Source organism: Cherax quadricarinatus, chromosome 94 (assembly GCF_038502225.1).
Source record: "Cherax quadricarinatus isolate ZL_2023a chromosome 94, ASM3850222v1, whole genome shotgun sequence".
NCBI classification, from domain to species: Eukaryota; Metazoa; Arthropoda; class Malacostraca; order Decapoda; family Parastacidae; genus Cherax; species Cherax quadricarinatus.
In genome coordinates, this window is record NC_091385.1 from 9,860,634 (window position 1) to 9,880,914 (window position 20,281).

Genomic DNA, 20,281 nt, shown 5'->3' on the forward strand with positions numbered 1-20,281 from the left:
TGGACCCCCGCATAGCGAACGCCTTGCATAGCGAACAATCCGCATAGCGAACGCTTTGTTCGCTGAAATTTTGCCCCGCATAGTAGACAAAAACCCGCTCAGCGAACTTCGTCCGAGACGCGTCCAATGTGGGCCCTCAGCCAGCCTCACATGTGCCGCCCGTCCCATTGTTTACCAGCTAGCCTCCGCGGTAACATTCAAGCATACACTCGGAATATTTCGTATTATTACAGTGTTTTCGGTGCTGTTTCTGGAAAATAAGTGACCATGGGCCCCAAGAAAGCTTCTAGTGCCAACCCTGTGGTAAAAAGGGTGAGAATTAGTATGGAAATTAAGAAAGATTTTGAAGGGTTTGGGGCTAACCCTGAGAAGCCTATGCCAGTTGTGGAATCCATTGTGCCTACTTCAAAAATTAAGGAAATGTGTGCACAGTGGGTTGAACTGCAAACCTTTATGGATGAAAATCACCCTGACACAGCTGTTGCAAGCCGTGCTGGTGACTATTTCAATGACAATGTTATGGCCCATTTTAGGAAAGTCTTGAAGGAACGGGAGGTACAGAGCTCTATGGACAGATTTGTTGTGCGACAGAGGTCCAGTGACTCTCAAGCTGGTCCTAGTGGCATTAAAAGAAGAAGGGAAGTAACCCCAGAAAAGGACTTGCTACCTCAAGTCCTAATGGAAGGGGATTCCCCTTCTAAACAGTAAGAAGATAATGCTCTCCCCTCCTCCCATCCCATCAATCATCACCAGATCTTCAATAAAAGTAAGTGTCATGTAATTGTGCATGCCTTTTTCAGTTTGTGTGTACTAAAATTAACATTTTTTTGTGGTAAAAAAATTTTTTTTTCATACTTTTGGGTGTCTTGCACGGATTAATTTTATTTCCATTATTTCTTATGGGGAAAATTAATTCGCATAGCGAACATTTCGCATAACGACCAGCCCTCTTGCACGGATTAAGTTCGCTATGCGGGGGTCCACTGTATATATATATATATATATATATATATATATATATATATATATATATATATATATAATGTTTACTGGGAGCAAGGGGCTAGTAACCTCTTTTCCTGTATATATTACTAAATGTAAAAGGAGAAACTTTTGTTTTTCCTTTTGGGCCACCCCGCCTCGGTGGGATACGGCCGGTGTGTTGAAAGAAAGAAAGATATATATAGATATATATATATATATATATATATATATATATATATATATATATATATATATATATATATATATATCATGTTTACTGGGAGCAAGGGGCTAGTAACCTCTTTTCCTGTATATATTACTAAATGTAAAAGGAGAAACTTTCGTTTTTCCTTTTGGGCCACCCAGCCTTGGTGGGATGCAGCCGGTGTGTTGAAAGCAAGATATAATTTTTTAACATGTTGGCCAGTTCCCACTGAGGCAGGGTGACCCAAAAAGGAAGAAGACTTTCATCATCATTCAACGCTTTCATCATCACTCATACATAATCATTGTCTTTGCAGAGGTGCTCAGATACAACAGTTTAGATGTCACTTCAAACTGCTAATATCCCAAACTCTTCCTTTAAAGTGAAGGCATTGTTCTATACTTCCCACGTCCAGAACTAATGTCCGACTAACCAGTTTCCCTGAGTCCCTTCACAAAAATTACCCTGCTCAAACTCCAACAGCTTGTCAGGTCCCAAAAACCATTCGTCTCCATTCATGCTTATTGAACACGCTCATGCACACTCGCTGGAAGTCTAAGCCCCTCGCCTACAAAACCTCCTTTACCCCCTCTCTCCAACCCTTCCTAGGATGACCCCTATCCTGCTTTCCTTCCTCTACAGATTTATATGCTCTCCAAGTCATTCTACTTTGTTCCATCCTCTCTAAATGACCAAATCACCATAACAACCCCCTTTTCCACCCTCTGACTAATACTTTTAGTAATGAATATCAAAATGGTATACAATACCGACAGATTGGTAGGTAAGACACATAGGCAACAGTTAGGCAGCTTTATTCTGAAACGTTTCGCCTACACAGTAGGCTTCTTCAATCGAATACAAAAAGTAGGCAGGAACAGTAGAGATGTGAAGACGACGTAATCAGTCCATCACCCTTAAAGTCGTAGATTTGAGGTTCTCAGTCCCTCAGCCTGGAGAAGTTCAGTTCCATAGTCAGGAACTATCTGAAGATCAAGCGGCAGTGCGGAGACTTAAATACTGTTGGAAGGAGAGGTGCAGAGTAGTAGTAGTGAGAAAGCAGCCACTGAGAGGACATGTCCCTCTCAGATCAAACATTTCTCACTTGAAAAAGTTGTCCAAGGTGTTTTCTGTACCAAGATGCCATTGTGTCTTACCTACCAATCTGTTGGTATTGTATACCATTTTGATATTCATCCTGTCAGACACTGCAACACAATGGCATCTTGGTACAGAAAAACCTTGGACAACTTTTTCAAGTGAGAAATGTTTGATCTGAGAGGGACGTGACCTCTCAGTGGTTGCTTTCTCACTACTACTACTCTGCACCTCTCCTTCCGACAGTATTAAAGTCTCCGCGCTGTCTCTTGATCTTCAGATAGTTCCTGACTATGGAACTGAACTTCTCCAGGCTGAGTGACTGACAACCTCAAATCTACGACTTTAAGGGTGATGGACTGATTACATCGTCTTCGCATCTGTACTGTTCCTGCCTACTTTCTGTATTCGACTGAAGAAGCCTACTGTGTAGGCGAAATATTTCGGAATAAAGCTGCCTAACTGTTGCTTACGTGTCTTACCTACCACTTTTAGTAATGCCACACCTCCTAATTTTCTGCATAATACTTACACCACACATTGCCCTTAGACATGACATCTCTGCTGTCTCCAGCATCCTCCTTGCTGCAGCATTTACAAACCAAGCTTCACACCCATATAAGAGTATTGGTATCACTATACACTTGTACATTTCCTTCCATGACGAACACAGGTAAAAAATGGCCTGTGAGACGTGGTCATAATGGAAATGTGGAGCAAACAAAACTGAACTATAAAGTATATTTACCTTCACCAGATGATACATACAAGTATGTACACTATGTACATATGGAACAGAAAGTGCACACCACGGTGACATATGGCAAAGCAGAAGCTAGAGAGAGTGCACCATGCTCAACCAACAGCTAGGCAAGTCTGCCAATGCTTACCACAAGTGACCCACGTTGCTTAAACTTTGGCAGGCTTGTCTGTGATTGGCCAATGAACCAAGGTACTGATTTAATGACTGGTACCTTAATTTTCATTAAACCCTTAGTACTTCTTTGCATGCCACACCTTTGCTTCCATGGATAAAGTTTTTTGTCTCCACGGATACCTCAAAGCATCACTCACATTTTTTCCGTCATCACACTAGAACTCTCATAAACACCTACCCGAAAATATCCTTTTTCAGTTAGAGATTGTAGATAACGAGTCCATCGAGGATTGGCAGCTAGATCAAGTTGTGAGTTGATGTCTGGAGTAGAAGTGTCAGAGGGCGTAGAGACTGGCGTCACTCCACCAGCACTACACACCAACAATTCAAAACCACAAGCCTGCGTGTTGTAAAGCCATACATTACACTCTGGGTGATTTCTAAAGTATTGGTATGAAAAATAAAATATGTAAGTTACATTAATTCACAGGTCAATACTTCTTAGAGTCAAACAAAGAAACAGCAGAGGAACTCTCTGTTAGACAAGGTTTCTCTCAAATGTTTCTATAAGTATTTTCTGCAGATAATAAAGACAAAAACAATACTTGGAAACCATATTCAATGTTTTGCCTGCCTGGATAGTTTCCAATTTATATATTTTTCTTAACCATAATAATAATAATAATATACAGTGGACCCCCGGTTTACGATCAGCTCCCAATGCGACCAATTATGTAAGTGTATTTATGTAAGTGCGTTTGTATGTGTATGTTTGGGGGTCTGAAATGGACTAATCTACTTCACAATATTTCTTATGGGAACAAATTCGGTCAGTACTGGCACCTGAACATACTTCTGGAATGAAATAATATCATAAACCGGGGGACCACTGTAATTGAAGATGGTTGTATACCAACTAGATGTAATACTGTCCTTACAACCAACCCAATTTTCTTAATTTCATATACAATACAGCCAATTTTCTTACACAGCTCCTCTATATAGTACAATTTTTCATGTTTTTTGAAAACATTTATGGAAAATTGAAAAGAACATAATATGAAAGCCTTTTCATGTGTTATTTAACTTTGGATGTACTTTTTCAATCACATATGTGAAAAAAGTCAATAAACAAAGGAGCTCTATAAGAGGACTGACTGTTCTGAGAACAGACTACATTTAGAAGTCAAAATTGAAAATAAGTCACTGACTTTTTTGGGTTATCCTGGTGGGTAATTTACACTATGTATGATAATTGTACTTATGTTTACCTGTGCCTAAATAAACTAATTTACTGAGACACTGGACTGAAGAAGCCATTGGTGGGCGAAATGTATCCTTAATAAATGTCTTGATAATCGCATATGTTTTTCTGGCACCCATATAACAAGACACAGCTTCTGGCATTCCTTGCATTAAACATATGAGCATAAGAATGAACACTGGAGTAGGCCTACTGGCCCAAACAATTACAAACAAATCACGAAGTACACAATTTCTTCCAGCACAACACAAAAAATAAAGAAAATGCTGAGTGCAAATCCGCATTAATTCTCACCAGTTTCATGCCAACATCATGAGCTTTAAACTGCGGGTGTAGAGGGGAAGGCATATTCCAGCCAGTGCGAGAGTCAGGAGTGTAGCGGTGAGCTGAGAGCTGAGCATACAGAGCTTTGCTGAAGCGGACAGCTGTCATGACACGTGTCTCAGGGGGGAAGTGCCGCATTACTCTTAACACCTGCAAGTAAAATCACATATTTCTGTCACCTGTAAATTATTATTATGGGGGAGAGCTAAACCCATAGGGATTAGACAGTTCTTGTGTGTGGGGGGAAGTGATAAACCCGTAGGGATTAGACAGCTCTTGTGTGTGTGTGTGGAGGGGATGGGGGTGATATGGAAGGCATTTAGGCTTAATCTCCCCCTCAAGGGAGGTTCCTTGACGCTGGTGAGGGGCTCTTGATCTCTGGAATTGGATCTGTGCTCCAGTTCCCTGAATTAAGCCTGAATACCTTCCATCCTCCCTACAGGCACTGTATAATCCCTACGGGTTTAGCGCCCCATGATTATAATCAAGCTTAATTCAGGGAACTGGAGCACAGATCCAATTCCATAGATCAAGAGCCCCTCACCCTTGAGGGGCGCCACTTGTATAGTCAGTCAAATGACAACTGCAAGAACTGTGAAAACAAACAGAGAGGGAACCAGCAAGTTGGTGAATAACAAAGAATAAATGAGATACAACAAAGAGGAAACAACAATTGTGTATAAAATAAACAAATGAACTAGCTTTCTCAAATACAGTCAATTCCATGTTATTACAAATCAGTAAATAAAAATTAGTTATTGTACACTTGTAAGTAAAAATAAATAAATTATAATTAGTAATTAAAAATTAGCAACTGCAGACTGACCATTTCATCCTCTCCATCAACTGTGTCAACCATAAATGTTCAATATTTTGATATTAGCAATAATAAATGTTTTAAAACTGTAATATAACAGATAAATAACATGGCATAATTTAACACATCATCAACACGATCTCTAAACCAAACTATAAAGTAGTGTAAGAATGTTTTTCAAGGAGTAGACAAGTTCACTGCTGGACCGTCTTCACCTGTACTAACGTGTCTCTACTTTCCTCTTTTTCTGCTACAGGTCCACTTTTTTTTACTGTGAGGTGCTAAGAATTTTCTTTTCAATCTTTCTTTCAATATATTTATCGATATTGTTTAAACTTTCTTGTGATTGTATCTCTAACTGCCCAACCGACTTGTTTCTTTTCTTACTGTTTCTACTGTTGTTGATCTGACACCTGAAGACTTCCACCACACCCCAGCCTTGCCTACCACACCCCAGCCTTGCCTACCACACCCCAGCCTTGCCTACCACACCCCAGCCTTACCTACCACACCCCAGCCTTGCCTACCACACCCCAGCCTTACCTACCACACCCCAGCCTTGCCTACCACACCCCAGCCTTGCCTACCACACCCCAGCCTTACCTACCACACCCCAGCCTTGCCTACCACACCCCAGCCTTACCTACCACACCCCAGCCTTGCCTACCACACCCCAGCCTTACCTACCACACCCCAGCCTTGCCTACCACACCCCAGCCTTGCCTACCACACCCCAGCCTTGCCTACCACACCCCAGCCTTACCTACCACACCCCAGCCCTGCCTACCACACCCCAGCCTTACCTACCACACCCCAGCCTTATCTACCACACCCCAGCCTTGCCTACCACACCCCAGCCTTACCTACCACACCCCAGCCTTACCTACCACACCCCAGCCTTGCCTACCACACCCCAGCCTTGCCTACCACACCCCAGCCTTACCTACCACACCCCAGCCTTGCCTACCACACCCCAGCCTTACCTACCACACCCCAGCCTTATCTACCACACCCCAGCCTTACCTACCACACCCCAGCCTTACCTACCACACCCCAGCCTTGCCTACCACACCCCAGCCTTGCCTACCACACCCCAGCCTTGCCTACCACACCCCAGCCTTACCTACCACACCCCAGCCTTGCCTACCACACCCCAGCCTTACCTACCACACCCCAGCCTTATCTACCACACCCCAGCCTTACCTACCACACCCCAGCCTTGCCTACCACACCCCAGCCTTGCCTACCACACCCCAGCCTTGCCTACCACACCCCAGCCTTACCTACCACACCCCAGCCTTGCCTACCACACCCCAGCCTTACCTACCACACCCCAGCCTTATCTACCACACCCCAGCCTTACCTACCACACCCCAGCCTTACCTACCACACCCCAGCCTGACCTACTACACCTCAGCCTTATCTACCACACCCCAACCTAACCTACCACACCCCAGCCTTACCTACCACACCCCAGCCTTACCTACCACAACCCAGCCTTACCTACTACACCTCAGCCTTATCTACCACACCCCAGCCTTACCTACCACACCCCAGCCTTACCTACCACACCCCAGCCTTACCTACCACACCCCAGCCTTACCTACTACACCTCAGCCTTATCTACCACACCCCAGCCTTACCTACCACACCCCAGCCTTACCAACCACACCCCAGCCTTACCTACCACACCCCAGCCTTACCATATACACCCCAGCCTTACCTACCACACCCCAGCCTTATCTACCACACCCCAGCCTTACCTACCACACCCCAGCCTTACCTACCACACCCCAGCCTTACCTACCACACCCCAGCCTTACCTACTACACCTCAGCCTTATCTACCACACCCCAGCCTTACCTACCACACCCCAGCCTTACCTACCACACCCCAGCCTTACCAACCACACCCCAGCCTTACCTACCACACCCCAGCCTTACCATATACACCCCAGCCTTACCTACCACACCCCAGCCTTACCTACCACACCCCAGCCTTACCTACTACACCTCAGCCTTATCTACCACACCCCAGCCTTACCTACCACACCCCAGCCTTACCTACCACACCCCAGCCTTACCTACCACACTCCAGCCTTACCTACCACACCCCAGCATTACCAACCACACCCCAGCCTTACCTACCACACCCCAGCCTTACCTACTACACCTCAGCCTTATCTACCACACCCCAGCCTTACCTACCACACCCCAGCCTTACCTACCACACCCCAGCCTTACCTACTACACCTCAGCCTTATCTACCACACCCCAGCCTTACCTACCACACCCCAGCCTTACCTACCACACTCCAGCCTTACCTACCACACCCCAGCCTTACCAACCACACCCCAGCTTTACCTACCACACCCCATCCTTACCTACTACACCTCAGCCTTATCTACCACACCCCAGCCTTACCTACCACACCCCAGCCTTACCTACCACACCCCAGCCTTACCTACTACACCTCAGCCTTATCTACCACACCCCAGTCTTACCTACCACACCCCAGCCTTACCTACCACACTCCAGCCTTACCTACCACACCCCAGCCTTACCAACCACACCCCAGCCTTACCTACCACACCCCAGCCTTACCAACCACACCCCAGCCTTACCTACCACACCTAAGCCTTACCACCACACCTAAGCCTTACCTACCACACCCCAGCCTTCCCTACCACACCCCAGCCTTACCTACCACACCCCAGCCTTACCTACCACACCCCAGCCTTACCTACCATACCCCAGCCTTACCAACCACACCCCAGCCTTACCTACCACACCCCGGCCTTACCTACCACACCTAAGCCTTACCTACCACACCCCAGCCTTACCTACTACACCTCAGCCTTACCTACCACACCCCAGCCTTACCTACTACACCTCAGCCTTACCTACCACACCCCAGCCTTACCAACCACACCCCAGCCTTACCTACCACACCCCAGCCTTACCAACCACACCCCAGCCTTACCTACCACACCCCAGCCTTACCTACCACACCCCAGCCTTCCCTACCACACCCCAGCCTTACCTACCACACCCCAGCCTTACCTACCACACCCCAGCCTTACCTACCATACCCCAGCCTTACCAACCACACCCCAGCCTTACCTACCACACCCCGGCCTTACCTACCACACCTAAGCCTTACCTACCACACCCCAGCCTTACCTACTACACCTCAGCCTTACCTACCACACCCCAGCCTTACCTACTACACCTCAGCCTTACCTACCACACCCCAGCCTTACCTACCACACCCCAGCCTTACCTACCACACCCCAGCCTTACCTACCACACTCCAGCCTTACCTACCACACCCCAGCTTTACCAATCACACCCCAGCCTTACCTACCACACCCCAGCCTTACCTACTACACCTCAGCCTTATCTACCACACCCCAGCCTTACCTACCACACCCCAGCCTTACCTACCACACCCCAGCCTTACCTACCACACTCCAGCCTTACCTATCACACCCCAGCCTTACCAACCACACCCCAGCCTTACCTACCACACCCCAGCCTTACCTACCACACCTAAGCCTTACCACCACACCTAAACCTTACCTACCACACCCCAGCCTTACCTACCACACCCCAGCCTTACCTACAACACCCCAGCCTTACCTACCATACCCCAGCCTTACCAACCACACCCCAGCCTTACCTACTACACCCCAGCCTTACCTACCACACCCCAGCCTTACTTACCGCACCCCAGCCTTACCTACCACACCCCAGCCTTACCTACCACACCCCAGCCTTACCTACCATACCCCAGCCTTACCAACCACACCCCAGCCTTACCAACCACACCCCAGCCTTACCAACCACACCCCAGCCGTACCTTCCACACCCCAGCCTTACCTACCACACCCCAGCCTTACGTACCACACCCCAGCCTTACCAACCACACCCCTGCCCTACCTATCACACCCCAGCCTTACCTACCACTCCCCAGCCTTACCTACCACACCCCAGCCTTACCAACCACACCCCTGCCCTACCTACCACACCCCAGCCTTACCTACCACACCCCAGCCTTACCTACCACACCCCAGCCTTACCAACCACACCCCTGCCCTACCTATCACACCCCAGCCTTACCTACCACACCCCAGCCTTACCAACCACACCCCTGCCCTACCTACCACACCCCAGCCTTACCTACCACACCCCAGCCTTACTTACCACACCCCAGCCTTACCTACCACACCCCAGCCTTACCTACCACACCCCAGCCTTACTTAGCACGCCCCAGCCTTACCAACCACACCCCAGCCTTACCTACCACACCCCAGCCTTACTTAGCACACCCCAGCCTTACCTACCACACCCCAGCCTTACTTACCACACCCCAGCCTTACCTACCACACCCCAGCCCTACCTACCACACCCCAGCCTTACTTAGCGCACCCCAGCCTTACCAACCACACCCCAGCCTTACCTACCACACCCCAGCCTTACTTACCACACCCCAGCCCTACCTACCACACCCCAGCCCTACCTACCACACCCCAGCCTTACTTACCACACCCCAGCCTTACCTACCACATCCCAGCCTTACTTACCACACCCCCAGCCTTACCTACCACACCCCAGCCTTACTTACCACACCCCAGCCCTACCTATCACACCCCAGCCTTACTTACCACACCCCAGCCCTACCTACCACACCCCAGCCTTACCAACCACACCCCTGCCCTACCTACCACACCCCAGCCTTACCTACCACACCCCAGCCTTACTTACCACACCCCAGCCTTACCTACCACACCCCAGCCTTACCTACCACACCCCAGCCTTACTTAGCACGCCCCAGCCTTACCAACCACACCCCAGCCTTACCTACCACACCCCAGCCTTACTTAGCACACCCCAGCCTTACCTACCACACCCCAGCCTTACTTACCACACCCCAGCCTTACCTACCACACCCCAGCCCTACCTACCACACCCCAGCCTTACTTAGCGCACCCCAGCCTTACCAACCACACCCCAGCCTTACCTACCACACCCCAGCCTTACTTACCACACCCCAGCCCTACCTACCACACCCCAGCCCTACCTACCACACCCCAGCCTTACTTACCACACCCCAGCCTTACCTACCACATCCCAGCCTTACTTACCACACCCCCAGCCTTACCTACCACACCCCAGCCTTACTTACCACACCCCAGCCCTACCTATCACACCCCAGCCTTACTTACCACACCCCAGCCCTACCTACCACACCCCAGCCTTACCTACCACACCCCAGCCCTACCTACCACACCCCAGCCCTACCTACCACACCCCAGCCTTACTTACCACACCCCAGCCTTACCTACCACATCCCAGCCTTACTTACCACACCCCCAGCCTTACCTACCACACCCCAGCCCTACCTATCACACCCCAGCCTTACTTACCACACCCCAGCCCTACCTACCACACCCCAGCCTTACCTACCACACCCCAGCCCTACCTACCACACCCCAGCCTTACCTACCACACCCCAGCCTTACCTACCACACCCCAGCCCTACTTACCACACCCCAGCCTTACCTACCACACCCCAGCCTTACCTACCACACCCCAGCCCTACCTACCACACCCCCAGCCTTACCTACCACACCCCAGCCTTACTAACCACACCCCAGCCCTACCTACCACACCCCAGCCTTACCTACCACACCCCCAGCCTTACCTACCACACCCCCAGCCTTACCTACCACACCCCGAGCCTTACCTACCACACCCCCAGCCTTACCTACCACACCCCCAGCCTTACCTACCACACCCCAGCCTTACTTACCACACCCCCAGCCTTACCTACCACACCCTCAGCCTTACCTACCAGACCACAAGGCACGGTACTCGCCCCACTTCTCTTTCTCATTCTCAAAGAAATAAATGCTACCACTGCATCATCTTCTGAAGACGATCGTGCACTATGAAAGTGTCATTCACAGCAGAGTCAGTAAGCTGATATAAACCAAGTCTTCCACTGGGCCACTAACACCAATATGATATTCACTGAGGTCAAATTTCATTTAATATGACGCGGAAGAAAGGAGGAGATAAAAACAAGATCGGAGAACAAGATAAACCACTCAAAAGACCATAAGTCAAATGTGAAAGACCTAGGAGTGATAATGTCAAGAGCTCACGTTAAAGAAGCACAACGATATTATTATCACAACTGCATGGAAAATGATAGGTTAGATACCTAGAGCCTTCAGAACAAGAGATGACAAGCTAGTAATGATACTCTTCAGGTCACTCTTTCTCTCGAGGCTGAAATATTGCTGGGTTCCAACAACTTCCTTCAAGACAGGCAAAATTGGTGAGCTGGAAAATGTACAGTAAGCCTTCACAGCACTTATAAACTCAGTCAAGGACCTAAATTACTGGGAGTACCCGAAGTCCCAAGAACTTGACACTCCTTAGAACATAGGCGAGAAACATATATCATAATTTATACCTGGAAAATACTGGCAGGATTAGTGCCAAATCTGTTCACCGAAATTGCTACTTTCGAACACAAAAGGCTTGGCAGGCGGTGCAGAATACCACCAGTGAAGAGCAGGGGAGAGAGAACTCCATAAGCATTAAGGGACCACGACTCTTCAACACCCTCCCTTCATACATAGGGGGACTACCAACACCCCCCTGGCTGTATTCAAGAGGGAACTTGGCAGTTTCCTCAAAACAGTTCTTGATCAGCCGGTTGTGAAGCATATGTTGGACAACGGGCGGGAGGAACTAATAGTTTGATCAATCAGGCCGGAAACCAGGAAGCCTGGTTTGGGACCGGGCTGCAGGGGCGGTGACCTCCGGAAGAGACTCCAGGCAGGGACCTATTTACTAAGTGAATAGGAGCAGGAAGTGTTAGGCACCTAGTTACTGCACCTAGGACTGCAGGCGATAGAACAGTAACACCCAAGCACCTATTTACTGCTGGGTGAAAAGAGGCAGCCGGTGTTAGGAAACTAATACCCAGGCACCTATTTAATGCTCGGTGAATAGGAGCAGCAGCAGGAGTTTATCTTTGATGAGTCCCGAGAGGTTTTCTACTCCCGGAGCCCGACCATGGACCAAGCTCGTCTGATGCTTGCCTGGTCAACCAGGCTGTTGCTGCTGGTGGCCTACTGACCCACATATCTATCACAGCCTGGTTGATCTGGCACCTGGTGGGGATACTTGTCCAGTTTTTTTTTTGTACACTTGTCCCAGCAGTGCTTCTGATATCTTCTGGTAAGATGTTGAATAGTTTGGGGCCACGGATGTTGATACAATGTTCCTTTATTGTGCCCACTGCATTCCTGCACTTCCTCCCACATCTCTCACTGCAGTATATTGTTATGGCAATGTAGAGATTTGGGAGAAGACCCTCATGTACTTTCCAGGTATATATTATCATGTATCTCTCTCTCCGCTCCAGTGAGTACATAGTTAGGACTTGGAGCAGTTTTCAGTAATTTAAATGCTTTGATGGCCCTATGCGGGCTGTAGATGATCTCTGTATTTGTTCCAGCTCTGATATTTCTCCTGCAATGAAGAGAGCCGTCATCAGCGAATAATACTCTGAACAAGAGAGCAGAAGCAATTTGAACAGTGTCACCACTGCCACAATTTCCCTTGCTTTGGAAGTTCTCATTATCCACCCTGTCATCTTCCTGGATGTCGTGACATTTGCCTTGTGTTTTTTCAAAGGTCAGCTGACATTATTACTCCCAGGTCTTTCGTGCGTTCTTTTTTCGTTTATTTGGTGATCCTCTTGGGTTTGGTATAGTGTCCCTTTTGAGTTCTTCATTCTTTCCATATCTAAGCAGCTGGAACTTATCACCACTGAACTGCCCATTGGAAAACACTACTTACATATTCCTGCCGTTTTTCACTTTTACCAAGGTGACTCTCGTGCTTATTTTGGCATCATCAAAAATCATACAAAACGGTGGGGAGCATTTTTATCTACGCGGATATAAGGATGAGAAACAGCAGAGGTGCCAGCACAGCGCCTTGGGGAACTCCGCTTTTTACCTCGCTGATTCTGGATTTTGTTCTGTTTACTATTTATATTTTATACAATACCAACAAAATGAAGCATTAAACACAAGTGCAACTTCTGGGTATCTTTACTGTAGACGTTTTGCCCTCCAGTGACTTCATGAATACATATTCAATAACATAACCGGAAGACAGTAGAACTATACACAAAAGACGAGGTAAACAGTCCCTCAGCCTTAGTGTTGAAGAGCACCGTAGTCTTGAAGACTACTCTTCATCAACTCTTTTGTATATACAGAGTGACCCTAAATGTCTGGACACAAAGAAAATATTACTAATAATCTGCCCCCCCCCCCCAGTTACCGGAGTTATTGCATCGTGATCATGTGAATCTTGCCAAGGTATTGAGCTTTGCATCGCTAATGGTGGACATGTTGAAGACATTCATTAAAAATACTGTACAATTATTACAAAAATGCAATTTCGCCCACGTGTTCAGACTTTTTGGGTTAAATAACAAAAAAGGCACAGTACCGTGACGTTGCAAATGGTCCACGTCGGACCGAAACGTCGTCGTAAGCTTCTCTCTTTTTTGGGCTACCCTGTAGTTCTACTGTATTCCAATTATGTCTTTGTAGTGTGTTGATAAAGCCACTGGATGGCGAAACGTCTACAATAAAGGTACCTAGATGTTGCACACGTGTCTAATTCTACTACTCTGTGGCATGAAGACAAATGCCACGGGAGACAATAACACGGCTTGAGAGAAGCAACTCGACCCTGCGGCAAGCCAGAAGTAACCAATATATGGAACCCAATGTGATACTAGCAACCAGATCCGGGTGTAACTAGACTAACACCCAGGCACCTATTTACTAAGTAAACAGAGACAGAAGGTGTTAGGAGACTTATTGTATGTATCATTATGTTAATGGGACTGATCACCTTATATCTATACCTCCACTGACGATGTCTGCTCTGTATTTCGACTGAAGCCTACTGAGCAAGAGAAACGTCTCACCGATAAGGATACCAAACTGCTGCACACGTTTCACTCACCCATCTTGGTTGTGTGTGTTGCCTCTCCCAGGACTGAACCCGGGTATTGTTGTTGTTGAAGAGGGGGGGAGGGTTAGGAACATCGATAGTTTACGAGGTATGTTAAGATTTATAGAACCACTGATAGTTTACGAGGTATGTTAAGATTAATAGAACCACTGATAGTTTACGAGGTATGTTAAGATTAATAGAACCACTGATAGTTTACGAGGTATGTTAAGATTAATAGAACCACTGATAGTTTACGAGGTATGTTAAGATTAATAGAACCACTGATAGTTTACGAGGTATGTTAAGATTAATAGAACCACTGATAGTTTACGAGGTATGTTAAGATTAATAGAACCACTGATAGTTTACGAGGTATGTTAAGATTAATAGAACCACTGATAGTTTACGAGGTATGTTAAGATTAATAGAACCACTGATAGTTTACGAGGTATGTTAAGATTAATAGAACCACTGATAGTTTACGAGGTATGTTAAGATTAATAGAACCACTGATAGTTTACGAGGTATGTTAAGATTAATAGAACCACTGATAGCTTACGAGGTATGTTAAGATTAATAGAACCACTGATAGTTTACGAGGTATGTTAAGATTAATAGAACCACTGATAGTTTACGAGGTATGTTAAGATTAATAGAACCACTGATAGTTTACGAGGTATGTTAAGATTAATAGAACCACTGATAGTTTACGAGGTATGTTAAGATTAATAGAACCACTGATAGTTTACGAGGTATGTTAAGATTAATAGAACCACTGATAGTTTACGAGGTATGTTAAGATTAATAGAACCACTGATAGTTTACGAGGTATGTTAAGATTAATAGAACCACTGATAGTTTACGAGGTATGTTAAGATTAATAGAACCACTGATAGTTTACGAGGTATGTTAAGATTAATAGAACCACTGATAGTTTACGAGGTATGTTAAGATTAATAGAACCACTGATAGTTTACGAGGTATGTTAAGATTAATAGAACCACTGATAGTTTACGAGGTATGTTAAGATTAATAGAACCACTGATAGTTTACGAGGTATGTTAAGATTAATAGAACCACTGATAGTTTACGAGGTATGTTAAGATTAATAGAACCACTGATAGTTTACGAGGTATGTTAAGATTAATAGAACCACTGATAGTTTACGAGGTATGTTAAGATTAATAGAACCACTGATAGTTTACGAGGTATGTTAAGATTAATAGAACCACTGTTAGTTTACGCAGTATCGGGCTCTGGCTTCCGGTGTCCGGGAAGGGTAACCTTGTCCAAAATATAGCAGAGATGCTTGTGTTGTGGGAAGGACGTGCTACCACTCACCTTCACAACGTAACATGTTACTACTGTTTCAGAGGACAACATAATTATGTAACATTCCTTCATGCTAGTTATATACAATTATCACCATAACAACAGTAACACTAACAACATGAACCTAACACCAACATAATCGTAACACCACCACCATAACAACAATAACACCACCACCATAACAATAACACCACCACCATAACAATAACACCACCACCATAACAATAACACCACCACCATAACAATAACACCACCACCATAACAATAACACCACCACCATAACAATAACACCACCACCATAACAATAACACCACCATCATAACAATAACACCACCATCATAACAAGAATAATACCACCAACATAACAGTAAAACCAACATAACAAGCATAACACCAACGTAACAATCGTAACACCAACATAAACATAACACCAACATAACAATCGCAACACCAACATAACAATCGTAACACCAACATAACAAGCATAACACCAACATAACAAGCATAACACCAACATAACAATCGTAACACCAACATAACAATCGTAACACCAACATAATCGTAACACCAACATAACAATCGTAACACCAACATAACAATCGTAACACCAACATAACAAGCATAACACCAACATAACAATCGTAACACCAACATAACAAGCATAACACCAACATAACAATCGTAACACCAACATAACAATCGTAACACCAACATAATAATCGTAACACCAACATAACAATCGTAACACCCATGTAACACTCGTAACACCAACATGACTCAGGAACAAAATACCAGGAGCCAACAAGGGGAAATAACAACAGTGGAAACAAATAATCTTTTTAAAACAACATTTCGCCCACCTACATATCAGAGAGAGAGCATAACTGATAAAGCTCACTCTTAGGCGAAACGTTGTATTCGAATTATTTTCCGCTAACACTGTATCAGTGTCATTTGAGAATAAATATACCGATGGTACTGTGTCACTCAGAAGAACTGAGGTAATATCTCCCCAACAACATTTCGTTGGGACATTTCGCTATATTAGAGCGAAACGTCGTCATAATAACAGCGTGTTTATACAGTCTTTTTTTTACTATTGTTGACAGTACCCCAATTGAATGAGAGTATTCTCCCACACACTGAAGGTTTTGGTCTGAAGACCGTGGTCTTCCTGACACTGGTGTTAGTTATACGAGTCACGCAATGGAGGTTTTGGTCTCATGACCGAAGCCTTCTGCTGGCTCTATTCTTGTACCGCCCTTATAACTTGACTAAAACATCATTCTGTGGTGATGTTGACTGAGCAACGTGACAAGAGAGCAATGTCAACACTGTGATACACTCACAATATTGACTGACCTACATACAACACAGGAAGGTGTCACCTAGCATGACGCTAATATATCATCACATGACTGTGCTACACACACACACACACACACACACACACACACACACACACACACACACACACACACAGCTGAGTCTCGACCCCTGCAACCACAATTAGGTGAGTACAATTAGGTGAGTACACACACACAAACGCGCGCACACACACACACACACACACACACACACACACACACACACACACACACACACACACACATACACTATTGTATGATGTATACATGTTCATTTTGTGACTATTCTGGTGTGCTAGGTGTTATGTGACTATTCTGGTGTGCTAGGTGTTATGTGACTATTCTGGTGTGCTAGGTGTTCTGTGACTATTCTGGTGTGTTGGGTGTTCCTGTGACTATTCTGATGTGTTGGGTGTTCCTGTGACTATTCTGGTGTGTTGGGTGTTCCTGTGACTATTCTGGTGTGTTGGATGTTCTGTGACTATTCTGGTGTGTTGGGTGTTCTGTGACTATTCTGGTGTGTTGGGTGTTCTGTGACTATTCTGGTGTGTTGGGTGTTCTGTGACTATTCTGGTGTGTTGGGTGTTCTGTGACTATTCTGGTGTGTTGGGTGTTCTGTGACTATTCTGGTGTGTTGGGTGTTCCTGTGACTATTCTGGTGTGTTGGGTGTTCCTGTGACTATTCTGGTGTGTTGGGTGTTCTGTGACTATTCTGGTGTGTTGGGTGTTCCTGTGACTATTCTGGTGTGTTGGGTGTTCTGTGACTATTCTGGTGTGCTAGGTGTTCTGTGACTATTCTGGTGTGTTGGGTGTTCTGTGACTATTCTGGTGTGTTGGGTGTTCTATGACTATTCTGGTGTGTTGGGTGTTCTGTGACTATTCTGGTGTGTTGGGTGTTCCTGTGACTATTCTGGTGTGTTGGGTGTTCTGTGACTATTCTGGTGTGTTGTGTCCTGTGACTATTCTGGTATTGGGTGTTCTGTGACTATTCTGGTATGTTGTGTCCTGTGACTATTCTAGTGTTGGGTGTCCTGTGACTATTCTGGTGTGTTGGGTGTCCTGTGACTATTCTGGTGTGTTGGGTGTTCTGTGACTATTCTGGTGTGTTGGGTGTCCTGTGACTATTCTGGTGTGTTGTGTCCTGTGACTATTCTGGTGTGTTGTGTCCTGTGACTATTCTGGTGTGTTGGGTTCTGTGACTATTCTGGTGTGTTGGGTTCTGTGACTTTTCTGGTGTTGGGTGTTCTGTGACTATTCTGGTGTGTTGGGTGTTCTGTGACTATTCTGGTGTGTTGGGTGTTCTGTGACTATTCTGGTGTGTTGGGTGTCCTGTGGCTATTCTGGTGTGTTGGGTGTTCTGTGACTATTCTGGTGTGTTGGGTTCTGTGACTATTCTGGTGTGTTGGGTGTTCTGTGACTATTCTGGTGTGTGTTCTGTGTTCTCCAGGTTATTCTGGTGTGTGTTCTGTGTTCTCCAGGTTATTCTGGTGTGTGTTCTGTGTTCTCCAGGTTATTATGGTGTGTGTTCTGTGTTCTCCAGGTTATTCTGGTGTGTGTTCTGTGTTCTCCAGGTTATTCTGGTGTGTGTTCTGTGTTCTCCAGGTATACAGGAATCTCAAAAACCTTACCCTATAACTCACATCTACTCCATACCTATAATTCTAGCTGCACGGCTTTAGGACAGGCTTTCTGTTGACCATTTGGTCAACCAGGTTGTTAGTGTTAGCAGCAGGTGGTCAACCAGGTTGTTGATTTTAGGTGCTGGCCCACATAGTCATCACAACCTGGCTGATCAAGCACTTGCAAGACCTATTGGTCAAATTCCTCTTGAAAACTTCTACACTTGTTCTGGTAATGTTTCTGATATCTGCTGGTAGCAGAGTGAATAATTTTGGGATAAGGATAGTGATACAGTGTTCTCTTATTGTACTCATGGTGTCCCTGCTTTTACTGAGTCCATGGTGCCCCTGCTTTTACTGAGTCCATTTTGCCCCTGCTTTTACTGAGTCCATGGTGTCCCTGCTTTTACTGAGTCCATGGTGTCCCTGCTTTTACTGAGTCCATGGTGCCCCTGCTTTTACTGAGTCCATGGTGTCCCTGCTTTTACTGAGTCCATGGTGTCCCTGCTTTTACTGAGTCCATGGTGTCCCTGCTTTTACCGAGTCCATGGTGTCCCTGCTTTTACTGAGTCCATGGTGTCCCTGCTTTTACTGAGTCCATGGTGTCCCTGCTTTTACTGAGTCCATGGTGTCCCTGCTTTTACTGAGTCCATGGTGTCCCTGTTTTTACTGAGTCCATGGTGTCCCTGCTTTTACTGAGTCCATGGTGTCCCTGCTTTTACTGAGTCCATGGTGTCCCTGCTTTTACTGAGTCCATGGTGCCCCTGCTTTTACTGAGTCCATGGTGCCCCTGCTTTTACTGAGTCCATGGTGTCCCTGCTTTTACTGAGTCCATGGTGTCCCTGCTTTTACTGAGTCCATGGTGCCCCTGCTTTTACTGAGTCCATGGTGCCCCTGCTTTTACTGAGTCCATGGTGTCCCTGCTTTTACTGAGTCCATGGTGCCCCTGCTTTTACTGAGTCCATGGTGCCCCTGCTTTTACTGAGTCCATGGTGTCCCTGCTTTTACTGAGTCCATGGTGCCCCTGCTTTTACTGAGTCCATGGTGCCCCTGCTTTTACTGAGTCCATGGTGTCCCTGCTTTTACTGAGTCCATGGTGTCCCTGCTTTTACTGAGTCCATGGTGTCCCTGTTTTTACTGAGTTCATGGTGTCCCTGCTTTTACTGAGTCCATGGTGTCCCTGCTTTTACTGAGTCCATGGTGTCCCTGCTTTTACTGAGTCCATGGTGCCCCTGCTTTTACTGAGTCCATGGTGCCCCTGCTTTTACTGAGTCCATGGTGTCCCTGCTTTTACTGAGTCCATGGTGTCCCTGCTTTTACTGAGTCCATGGTGCC

The 20,281-nt window shown here is 46.2% G+C and overlaps 1 protein-coding gene across 2 annotated transcripts in view; it reads right to left on the reverse strand.

Moving 5' to 3' along the window:
- ecd (ecdysoneless cell cycle regulator) overlaps nucleotides 1-20,281 on the reverse strand; it is a 790,101-nt gene that overhangs the window by 28,514 nt on the left and 741,306 nt on the right. For both annotated transcript variants that reach the window (XM_070104760.1, XM_070104761.1), the window contains 2 exons: nucleotides 4,723-4,902; nucleotides 3,403-3,564 (listed from right to left, as the gene is read on the reverse strand). In XM_070104760.1, coding sequence (XP_069960861.1) covers nucleotides 3,403-3,564; nucleotides 4,723-4,902 — 342 coding nt within the window. The remainder of the gene's footprint in view (nucleotides 1-3,402; nucleotides 3,565-4,722; nucleotides 4,903-20,281) is intronic.